General features: G+C 43.7%; 1 protein-coding gene across 1 annotated transcript in view; it reads left to right on the plus strand.

The window, feature by feature from the left end:
• ank2a (ankyrin 2a, neuronal) overlaps positions 1 to 12,618 on the plus strand; it is an 86,604-nt gene that overhangs the window by 6,382 nt on the left and 67,604 nt on the right. Inside the window, exon 2 of the mRNA XM_078282708.1 lies at positions 12,344 to 12,445. Within this exon, the coding sequence (XP_078138834.1) occupies positions 12,344 to 12,445 (102 nt within the window). The remainder of the gene's footprint in view (positions 1 to 12,343; positions 12,446 to 12,618) is intronic.

A 12,618-nucleotide genomic window follows, 5' to 3' on the forward strand; every position in this document is an offset into this window, starting at 1 on the left:
ATCCAAAGTGTGCTATTTACCACGTTATTCTGCCTTTGTCTCTGTTTTGTCCCAGGCCCCTTATAGGGAACCAATCAAAATGTTGACTGTTAATGAACTGTTACCTTGCCAGATCTGTTATATTCTCTGTCTGACTCTCTCGATTCTCTCTCTCTCTCTCTCTCTCTCTCTCTCTCTCTCTCTCTTATGCTATGTCTGTCTGTCTCTCTTGCCCTTGACAGCATCACTCAGCATTACTGGTATGACTGTGTGCGGCACTGAATTTTAGGTCATGCGCTTCATTATTCATTATACATTCAACTTGGAGGTGAAATCAGTTTATGCCTCAATACACTTTGTCAGCTGACGCTGGATGAGATCAGCGAGGGGATGGAAATACATTCTCCCCATGCTTTAGCTGTGTTAGCACAACAACATGGAGAGAAAGCGGTAAAACAAAAAACATGTTTCTCTGTGTTTTCTAACTGTATGCAGCATTCTGGGGCTGTCATTCTCAGTGTGGGGTCTGGAGATGAAGAATAGTTTCACTATGATTCCCTAAGAAAATGTTTTTCTTCCTTTATTGTCTCTAATTTACAGACATTCATTCTGTTCTATCCTGAAATCTTACCAAAAGACAAAAATCTCAAAGTAAGTCCCCACAGTTTTTTCAGATTGGTGTCCCTGACTCCATGTGCATCGATCAATAGGATCTATTTTAGGGTCTTTGGCATGAAAATGGAACCTGTTCTGTAAAGACTATGTCTCTTTATTTGTTTCTACAATTCCAGCCTCGCTCTAGAATAACTGATTTATCCAGTGATGGTCTCGATGGGCGGCTCAGTATTTTGTGTTGTACTGTGCTGAAACCACAGTCTGCACATCTACTAGATCCTTTGGCTGGAAACACCGCTCTGACACACTAAAGTATTTCTACCCAGTGCTCTATCCAGTATGTCACAGTTTTTAAAGTGTTCCTAAAATCCCAGAATCATAACACCCTGATCCCATGAATGCCGTTGATATTCGTTAGCATAGATAGCAGCCGCAGTGGGATGGCCGTTTCAGTAGAATAGGGTAGTTCATTTTCCAGTGGGCTGTAGACCTCTGTCTCATCTCATTAACAGGAATGGCAAACTGACGTCATGCGTTCCCAAGGGACTTGGGCAGGACTTCAAAGAGAAAAAAAGGGAAAAGCCATAAATTACTATGACGGCCATTTCCAAGGCAGCGGGTATCTAACTCTCCTGTGCCATGGAGAAGCAGTGGATTCTGGTTATGGTTTCAGGGTTTACTGAGGGACTACTCTAGCACTCTAGTACTCTATGTGTTGTGTTTGTGAGTTGTTGCTGTCTCTCTGTGTATGTCTGCATCTATCTGTTGGTATACCATAAGTTTTCCATATAAACATCACTGTGTCTATATTTAGTCCTTTAAATCTCTACTCTCCTGTTCACCTGAAGGTATATCACATATCCTGCATTTTACTGATAGCTTTTAGCTATAGCACTTGATAAATCAAACTTGGCATCAGTTGCAGGAAGTGAATTATGAATTTATGGACTTAATCCATTGCTTACTCTGCGATTCTAGCCCTCTAGACTTTAGAGTCTACACTTTTAAGTCCTCCCAGCCAGTTTGCTCTGAGAAAGGATGTTGAAGGCTGTGGCTTAATGTACCAAAAAGCAAAAGCTGGAAGCAATCAGTTAATGTGGTGCTGCTGCCTGCCTGTGGGGCTGCTGCTTGCCTGTCTGTGGAGGTGCTGGGGAGGGCTGTTTATATGGTGGGAGCACTGAAGGACGAATGGAGAAAATCATGTAGCCCGTACTTTATCGGCTCTTTTACAAATCTGTCTGTGTGCGTGTGCGGCATCACTGCAATTTCGACAGGGTGTGGTCTTTCTCCAGTGTCTGTCTCTCTCTCCCTCCTTCCCTCTTTCTCTGGGGACGTATCATCTGACTGTATCAAGGTTATACGTCCCATCTACAATGCCTCTCTCTCTCCCTTCTCCCCCCCCCCCCCCCATCCCTGTCTCGGTGATATTACTCAGTACATCAGTGCATCTGGGTGTGGTCCGATCTGGATTCTTAACTGCCTGCCTTGTCCACTGGCTATTAGATTTGACTCTGTGTGATTTAGCTGAGTGAAAAATGGAGTGTGTGTGTGCACGTGTGTGTGTGTGTGTGTGTGTGTGTGTGCACATGCTTTGTGTACTTCATGGCTCTGACCTTTCTTAAGCAGTAAAAGAGGAAAATGACTTGACATTTAAATCATATCTGTGAGCCAATCCATTGCACTCTCTACCCCTGGATTGTGTGCGCTCTGCTATACCAATACAAGCAGAGTAGGTGTAATTTATAGACTAGCAATATAGCCAACACCAATATTTACACCAGCCTATGTATAACACCCATACACTATCAATTTATCAAGTATAGTATCAATTGGGTTTGTTTTTGCAGATGCCTAATGAAAGCTATGGTCCTTCTGTCACCCTGTTGTTTACAGGACTTGGTTTTAGCGTTTAGCCCACATGTTTCTCACATACCTCCCTCTGCCCACCAGTAAAATTTGTGAAAACCTTGTTCTCCTACTATGTATCTGCAGTCTTCCTGCACAGCCGTTTATTGTTATCATTTTTAACTTTTATTTAACCAGGGAGTCCCACAGCTGTTAAAGCGATGTTGAACTTTGGTAGTACCTTGGGTTGTGTAGCTTCCTGGCCATGATATAATCTGGCCATTGTGTCTATCAGAATTAGTAATACATACTATAAGGAAAGCCATGTGGATTCAGGCAGTAGTCTTAGTAGACTAGTGGACCCGCAGGTGACAAATAGTAGTGTTCCCCACAGCTTTCTTTTTAAAATACTCCATTATAATACTCTCCTTGCTAGTGTATTACTGTTAATGCTGTCTCAGTGGGCAATCGATAACCCTGTGTGTGTGTGTTTGTGTGTTTTTGTGTGTGTGTCTGTGTGTGTGTGTGGCATTTTAAGACTGATGATTGACTATAATCCAGTGTGGATTCATGTTACAGGCATCTGGTGCAGGGTTCAGCTGCAGTTTATAATCAATAACCTGGGAGGAGAGGGTGAGCATCCACAGCATGTAGTGTATAAATTTATGCAGATTGTGCTGTGTGTGTGTGTGTGTGTGTGTGTGTGTGTGTGTGCGTGTGCGTGTGCGTGTGTGCATGTTTTCTGAGGTTGAGCTTGAGGAGGAGTTTCTGTGTCAGATCTCAGCTGGGTACTGCAGACCTCCTGCTGCTCTCTTGAGCTTTGCTACAAACACGCCAACTAGTGGCCAAGTTGAAGATAGCAGCCTCACCCACCCTGCTGTGACGGTTAGCCATCACCACATGCTTGGAGACCATATTAGCTTGAATCAACCAGTGACTCATCTATGTTACTAATAATGGGAACTTTGTGAAGTGGATTTCTTTGGCGTTTGCCTTCCAATCCCAAAATTCATTATCTGCCTCTGGTACAGTGGTCTTTGGTCAAGTACAATGGTATTAGGAAATACTGTTCAACAACAGTGAGACTTTTTTAGTCAGTCGATCAGTCACCTACGCACTCACTCACTCAAAAGGTTTGCGTAAGCATAATGCATCACTTGAACCAAACACATTTAAGCAGTAATGAAAACTATAATTTCTCTGAGAGGGAGCAGTAAACGGGTGTGTGTGTGTGGGGTGGGGGTGGGGTGGGGGTGGGGTGGGGGGTTGAGCTGAGAGAGTTGAAAATTGTGGTCATGAAAGATATATGGGCTTCCTGAAGTCTAAATGAGCCGTCTCAAACACAAAGAGCTTCCCTCCATTACAGCTCAGATGCATTATGCTGCCAGGCACTCATCATCAGCTGAACCCCACCATACAGCACTGCAGCTCCATTAGCAAGCAGGCAAATCATCAGCAACAACAACAACAACAACAACAACAACAACAACAACAACAACAACGACAGCAGAAATAAGAGCAACAGCAAAAGCAGTAACACCAGTAACAGCAATAGCAGGTTTTGTATTACAGCTGTGGATCTGGTTTGTTTATTTCTTTTTTGGTTGTAAGACATTATGGGAGGGGGAGTGAGATAACAACAACAACAACAACAACAACAGAAATAACAGCAACAACAAAAGCAGTAACACCAATCATAGCCATGGCACTGGTGTATTTTTGGGGGGGTTAGATATTATTGGAGTTGGAGTGAGGTGTACACACTTGGATGTAGTTCTAAGTATGTGTGCACGTGACTGAGGTGAACCAGCGCACACCTAACATTCACACACACACACACACACACACACTCACAAACGTTGAGTCACATGAAGAGACACGTGCACGCACACACACACACACACTCATGCGCGTGCTTGTCTCTGCATCTCTCATTTCTGTCTATCTTAATGGGCCATATAAAAGCCTTTGGATCTATAAAATGGAAACCAGACCATTAACCCCTCCCGTACAGGAGAACCACTAAACCAATAGAAACAGGAGCTCACTTCAGCTCTCTGCGGAGCCCTCCTCCATGTAATCTGACCCCTGGATGGACACACACACACACACACACTCACACACACACACACACACACGCACTCTCTCCCTCTTTTCTTTAACTTATACTGTATTTCTCTTAATCCTGAGTGTCTTGTATGGATGGAGATGGGAGGGATCTATTTGGTTTTCCATTCATCAGCCTTTGTTGAGATGTAGACACTGCTGCAAAATTCATGGCATTAATAAAGACATACACATGCACACAGACTACTGTAAGAATACGGCTGAGCATTTTAAGATTATTTTTTTGGGCATTTGTTTTATTAGAGAGTTGAAAGTGGAGAAAGACAGGAAAGATTGGGGTGGGGGTGGGGGGGGGGGGGGATGACGACATGCGACAAAGGTCCTGGGCCGGATTCAAATCCAGGAAGTCACGGTTAGACGGTACGCGCCTTAGACCACTGAGCTACCAGGACGCCCCGTAAGAACACAGCTTTAACAGTGTTTTAGGATCAGCGAACATGCTGATCAATAAGCTCATAGATTTTGTCTTTTAAATCGGAAACCTGAGCCAGCAGGCAGTGCAGTACGGTAGTTGCAGCTTTTAGGAGTTAATGTTTGTTGATGGCCATGGGTTGTATATGTGATAGGGGGAGGGTTGTTTTTGTGTTTCACTTTTGTTTGTCAGGAAAATTAAAGCAGGATAGATTAGGTATGATATATGCACATAATCAAAGCGTCCAAAGGAAGTAAAACATAAAAAAACACAATGTGATGTCTGGGCAAGAAAGGGACGTGGACTAATGGAAATAGTAATAACAGGTATGCAAAGCCTTACAAAGCCGAGAAGTAAGCCATGTCAAGAAGATGGCACATGTGAGCAGACTCACATTTAGCACACTTGCTGTTGTTGTTGTTGGAAGGCTGTTTTTAAGAGGCAGTGCTTGGTAACGAACCGTAAGTTGGCCTTAGGTAGATCTAAAAAAAAAGCAATGTGAAGGTTAGAGGATTTCCAGGTGGAAGAACTAGTCAAAACTGATTTTAAATCTAGTGGCCTTGGTGAGGCAGCCTGGAAAATAAATGATTCTATTCTAGATCTAGAGTACATTTATTGTGATTATATTGTGAATTTCACGATTATGGAATGCAGGTGCAGAATTCAGAAGATATTCCAAGAAAATATTTCCTCAATCCAAAAAAAAAAAAAAGATTTTTACAGTCATCATCACTGCATCAATTTTCTGTTGTTTCTTGCATTTCCTCTGTTTCACCAGCAGAGAGTGCTAGAAGAGTAGAGCACATCCCAAGAGCTGTTAGTGTATTCCCTCCAACAGCAGGATCATCATGGAACTGAGTGAAGGGCCTAGACTGAATGAACGGACCTAGACAATACAAGAGCGTGAAGTGATTCAGTGGCTCTGTCCCACTCATGATTGTTAATATGTGTCTGTCACACGGTGTGACCTCGCTTGCCAGGAGTTGTGAAAGAGATGTTGTTGATGTTGTTGTTGTTGGCTTAGCCTGTGGAAACACACATCAGCCAAAATGTGTGAACAGAAATAGAGGTGTGAGAGAGGAAAGTGTGTGTGTGTGTGTGTATGTAGGTATGTAGGTATGCAGGCATTAGTGCTGCTGGCCTGCTGAATCTGGGAGCTGTCCTTGGTGCTGAAATTTCAAACTCTCACACTCTTAGCTGCTGAGACAGAGAGAGACCTTTACACCCCTCTGCTGGTGGTGTAGGCACATACACACACACACACACACACACACACACAAGGTGCAGTGCAGTTGGGATACAGACCGAACCACTTTCCCCGCATGCAGGGGGTATCCTGTAAGTTGCAGGTGATTGCAAGTCACTGTTCTCTGCTCCCGGCTCTCTGGTCCCCTATTAGACTGAGTGGAGTGTCCCTCCCTCTCTGCTGCCGCCTCACACAAGGACAGGCTGTACTTCAGTTCACCCTGCAGACTCTCTCTTCTTCCTCTTTCTCTCCGCTGCCCTTTCTGCTTCCGTTTCCCTCTCATCTTTCATTCTTTTATTCCATCCCTTCTTTCACCCCCTCAGCTTTGCTTGATTTGTATCCTCTTTCCCATCTGTTCTCTCCCGTTCTCTGTGCGTGACCTCACTTTTCCCTCTTCCCCTACTCTGCCTTCTCCACCTCTTATTTCGTGTTATTCCTTTCACCATTCTCCCTCTCTCCGCCCTCCTCCCCTGTCTTCTCCTGCTTTCCCCCTTCTAACCCTCCTCTCTTCATTGCCCCTCACCTTTTCCCCACCTCCCTCTACCTTTCCTCCTCCTCTTGCATCCCTCTCTCCCTGTCATGCAGTGAACAGTGTGGAGTGTGTTTGGACACAGCGGTTGGGAGGGAGTAGCTGTGGCTCTGGCAGTGGGTTGGCTGTTGGCACGCAGCCTCCCTAAACCCCTTACACACTAAACACTCCCCTTTGACTGTTGCTCATACACACATAAGCATACACATGCATGCACGTCCACACACACACACACACACACACAAATGACAAAACGTTTTCCAGCTGCTCCCGTTGGAGTTTTTATGTACATCTGGACTGGGGTCATTCCCTGTGTGTGTGTGTGTGTGTGTGTGTGTGTGTGTGTGTGTGTCTGTGTGTGTGTGTCACGGAATGTAATGACTGGATGGGTCTTACCCTCATTCACCTATCCCTTTTCAGTCATCATCCCCCTATCCCTCTCACACACGTAAATGTTTCATTGTGGGATGGCGTGTATGGGTGTGTGGGTCTGTGTGTGTTTTGTGTAGGAATGTGAAAATCCAGTAGCTGTTTTCTGACTGGATGTGGAGGAACAAAGGCTGAAGAAGAGGAAGAGAAGAACATAGGAGGAGAAGAGGAGAGGGGAAGGAGTGAAATAGGAAACTTTTTAAAACTGTTTAACTCCACTGTTGATTGGTTTGAGGGGGAGGATCTTTTTTTTTTTCTCAACTTTTTCAAAAAGAATTTTTTATTTTATTATTTTTTTATCATGGAATCGTTCAGTTGAGGACTTTATCAGACTTTGTCAGATGAACACTGATTGATTGAAGTTGGTTTTTACAAAATTTTCCGGACTACATCAGACTGTGGACCACAGGTTTTCTGCAGTATGCAACTTCATTAGTTCTTAAGTTCTATATTGTGGAACTTTTTTCTGTGTGTGCGTGTGTGTGTGTGTGTGTGTGTATGCATGACACAGTGAGTGTTAGTCAAGGATGTGTGAATGAATACAGTGTGAGTTAGAAAATTCGGCAGCTAAGAAAACAAGTGGTTGAGACAGAGAGGGAGAGTGTAAGTCATGGCCCATGCTGCGGCCCACTTGAAGAAAGCTCGTGAGCTCGAGCATCCACCAGAGTACCTAGCGCTGCAGAAAGCCAGGGAGAGGAGGAGACGGCAGCGTGAGAGGGCCGAGCGCAAGCGGCAGGTAAAACACACACACCCTGTCCTGTCCGGGCTCATACCATGTCCACAAGTGGGAATGTAATTAAGAGGGTAACCGTGTCGTGTATCACGCTTATTACCGCTATAATCTCATCCACACGTGCGCTTGCGGGCTTAAGTGTGAGAGGGCATTTTTGTGTGTGTGTGTGTGTGTGTGTGTGTGTGTGTGTGTGTGGAGGGGTGGGCTGGGGGGGTCAGTCATGCAGTTTAAAAGGACAAGGTTGAGCGGGCAATGCTGTCCTCTCAGATGATTTATCATGTAGTATGAGAGAGATCATTAGTGAGATGGGGGTGTAATAGATGACAGATGTGATGTGAAGTTCAGTAAGATGTCATATGCTGATGAATGGGGGCAGCTTTTTGGTCAAATATGAAATAAAAGAATATGTTTAACACATTAAATGCAATAGAACACTGCAACATATTGTCAGTTAGCTTTAGCAATGGAAAGTCCTGCGAATATGTGACAATTCCAGTGTGATTTGAGTTTTTGCTCATTTTATTTTTACATTTTCCATGTTAATTGTAACACTTTTTACATACATGCGCCATACACCGGTTTCATTCACTCCCATTCAATTCCAGGCTGCATAGAAAACAACTCTGGAGACTTCTAATTTGGTAAAGGTAATCCATCATTGTGAATGAGAAACCAATAATTGAGTTTAAAACGCTAATATCAGGCTAGAAACTTTTACATTTTGAAAGAAGTTCTGCTCACCGTTTCATATTGATGTGCACATTCGGGAACACCACAAGAGCCGAGATAAGACATCTTACTTCTGCTATCTGCTTCTCTGATTTCTGCGTTTTCCTCGCCAAAATAAAAGTAGTAGCAAATGTTCTCTGCGGCTACGTTAGGACCCGAATTCTGTCAGTCACAACCCATTCAAGCCAACAGACAAACCAAAGCAAAACGCTTCTGCTAGCTATAGTCCGAAAAATGAAACAGAAAATAAAACATGATGCTTTTACGTGATTAAGGCTTAAAAGTGGTGCCCTCGTCTTTACTGGAAATACCTCTTAATAGGCCGCATTCGTTTAAAAAACAACGACGAGGGAGAGATAGCAAATATCTCATAATGTTATAAAAGCACTGGAAAACTATATTGCATAATGCAAAATGGAAAAAGGGAAAGCAGGAAATGAGCAAAAACAATCATGCTGAAATTGTCCTTTAAGTGGCCTAATTTATCTATATTCCTAGCTGCTAATGGGATGTTTATGATGCTGAGTAGAGTGTTTGTGATTTTCCTCCAGTGCAGGCATAGACTTGGACAGAGTAATAATCCGGGATCCTCCATTACACGACTGGCTGCATGTCAATACACAGATCCTGCAGGGATTATAGCTGGTGCTTTATCAATCCAATCTCTGTATGGGTAGTATGTTAGGCAGACAGGCAGACCAACAGGCAGTGAAAAGACAGTCAAAAGAGACAGACACACAAACACACACACACACACACACAGTGCCTGTCTAGCACACATATTGATAATTTTGGTCACTTGGCTGTAGCTGCACATAACAGAAATACAAGCACACAGTTGTCTCTGGACATCTGTTTTAGCAATCATGGTAATGACGCCCTTACATCACAGGTTTGTAACTTGACAAACTCTTTCAAGCCTTCTAGCCTCTAGTATTTTGGTAAACACCAGGAGTGGACCTTCACTAATACTTGACATTTCTGACAGGAGAGCTAGAAGAATTCCAAATACGCCTTATTCCCAGACTGTCTAAGATGATTTTTCAGTGAAGTTGTTTACATCTGTATTAATATTCTGATATTATTTGGTATACTCGAGTATTCTTATCAGAAGTGGATGCGTGTAAGCTTCATATCCCACTTACAATAGCCGGTATAAGCTCATATCTTGATTATTGGAAGCCCAAATATGATAGCTGGGATATGATGATATTAGCCAGGATACTGAGGCATGTGAATATGTTATTCTGTATACTGTTGTTTTTTGCGGTCTGTTTTAGTTCTGTTTCCATGGCAGAATCCAAGGAGACATACAGTATATAAACACCTTATCCAAAAATGTCAGCTAGTATCTGGGATGCTCTTTGCAATTCTGGCAATAATGGCATATTCTCAAGTTCAACCCTAACAGGTGAAAGGTCACAAAGTGTCATTCTGTCTATTGATCTTGCATCAGATGTGTTTTGCCCTAATGATGAACAATGGGCTTAGTGTAAGACTGTAAGTTACTGTAATCTGATCTGAGTTCTGTGTTGAGGCTCAGCTTCCACCTCTACACCCTGACCCTCGGCATTCCTGGAGAGCACTGCAGGCCATGCGGTCTCCGGCCCGACTCGCACCCAGCTGTCATGCACCCCACCCTGGGCACGCACGGCAAGGGGCTAGGGGCCTGTCGGAAGAAAGGGTCTGGTGGCCCGGTGGGGTAAAAATAGCCAGTGCGGGAGAGGCCTGAACTGGCAGTGTTGGCAAAGTGTTTACGGCTGCAGTTGTTATTCCCACAGAGAGAGAGCGAGAGAGAGAGAGGGAGAGGGAGACAGAGGAGAGGAAAGTTAGAGGAAGAGCAGGCGGGACCGGGCCTTGGGCAGACTTGGCTCACACGCATAGACGGAGCCAGAGGTACCCAACGCTGGGGAAGGTGGGGTTTTGGCAGGGCAAGGGATCAGAGGGTACAGAGAGAGGACAGAGTGGTGACAGTGGTAGAGGGAGAAATTTGGCTTGAAATTAATCAAGTATGAACAGAAGACATGCAAGATGGGTTTAATGGGTGTTTTCAAGGAGTGATGCAGGATTGATGTGAGACAGATTTTCAGAACACAGCCTTTACCTAAGGACAAGGTCTGGATTTGCGAATTGAGAAACTACCAAGATTGGACTCTGGTGGAGAGAGTCAACCAGAGTTTGGGTGAGCCAAGAAAAGCCACAATTGGGGACGGAAAAGTTCTTGATTTGTTTGGCTGGTAACCATGGGCAACGCCGCGATGTGTAAGGCCTGTGGCTCGGATAAGCCTTTAAAGACCATTGGCAGCGACACAGATTTAAACCAACAAACTGACTACTACGGGGCCGCTGACTCTGGATCTGAAGTTGATGATGCACTGGTAAGAGGCGGAGAGTGGGAGAGAGTGGGAGAATGAGAGAGAGAGAAAACGAGAAAGAGAGATGCTTCATCAGCTGTTCTAATATTTTCTTGATGGACTTTCAGCTTTTTTTTTTGTTTACTGTGACTTATGCTGCATGCTTTAAGTGTCCTCCCTTCAGTACCAGATGATGTACTGATCTCTTTGTTGCTAGGAACATGTGTGTTTGTATGTGTGGTGACATCTCATGCGACGGGTTTGACCCTTGACCCCAGACAGGGGCGGGGCGTCATCCCAAACACGCCGCGGGGAGGTTGAATCTGCTGACCTCGGGAGTTAACACCCGGCGGTGTCTGACTGACACGTCACTGTCTTAACCCCACTAATAAGAGGTTAAAACCTTGTCAACACACACTCTCAACTCAATACAGTCAGTCCTTAGCAGGGGTAGTGGGGCATTGAGTTAGCACAACCTGAATAGCATCTGTTTAAAAATTAATTATCACTAAACCCTAATCCAAATATTAGCTAACTGTAACACTTGCCGCTCACTGGTAACCCTATAGGAGAGATATTTCTAGTTACAGTTGTGAGTTATGTTACATGGTGAGGAAGACTCGTTCTTCTGTTACATCTGCACAGAAACTAGGTTCATATTTCAGTTGATCCTGTCATGATGAATATCATAAATGTAGCTTCGATATTACAAAACATAGTCCTATGTATACCATCTTCAAGTGTGTGTGATTGTTTGTGTGTGTGTGTGTGTCGCAGCTGTCTCCTTTCTTTGTAGTCTTGGCGTCTGGTAGTTAAATTTAGAATACTCAGACCAAGTATTGATAAGAGCGGGACGTCCGGCTCTCATAAAACACTCTCTGACCACTCTGTCTACCAACTGCCATCCTATCCACCATATTACATGAAATTGCTCCTCTTCCCACCATCCACAGCAATAACAAGTTATTTACATGCATCTAGTTGAATTGATTTGAATTTGTGACTGACGGGTTAGAATTCAGATATTTGAGGAAATATTAGCTTGCTAAGCCAAACCTGTATTACTTTTCCCTCAGCTCTCATGTCCACTTGTAAAACTAACTAAAATAAGATAAAAATATACGTGAAATGTTTTAGTTCATGTGCAGGGTAAAAAAGAGAATGAACCTTTAAGTTAGTTGAGGATGTATTGAAAAATAATGTAGCCTAAATATATTTTTAAAAGAATTTCGTATCACACAGTACCACCTCTGCCAAAAATACTAAAACTAGAACTGAAACTAAACAAAAACAAAGTGCTTGTATTTCTGTCGCTAATACCCCCCTTCTCTCTTCATCTCTCCAGTCGGACAGTAACACCAGTTTCCTGCGGGCTGCCAGGGCGGGGAACATTGACAAAGTCCTAGAGTTCCTGAAAGGTGGAGTAGACATCAGCACCTGTAACCAGGTAAGGACTCCTTACTACTCTCACTGACGCCGCTTCTAGTGTCCCATGACATTTCCATTTCTGCTGTTGTGTATGATGTACACTGTTATTTTGGAAGGCTTTGTAGACTGAATTTCCCACAGGACAAAAAATTGTATTCTATTGCGTTGTATTGCAATTTTCAACTTCTTTGT

Source organism: Centroberyx gerrardi, chromosome 3 (assembly GCF_048128805.1).
Source record: "Centroberyx gerrardi isolate f3 chromosome 3, fCenGer3.hap1.cur.20231027, whole genome shotgun sequence".
NCBI lineage: Eukaryota > Metazoa > Chordata > Actinopteri > Beryciformes > Berycidae > Centroberyx > Centroberyx gerrardi.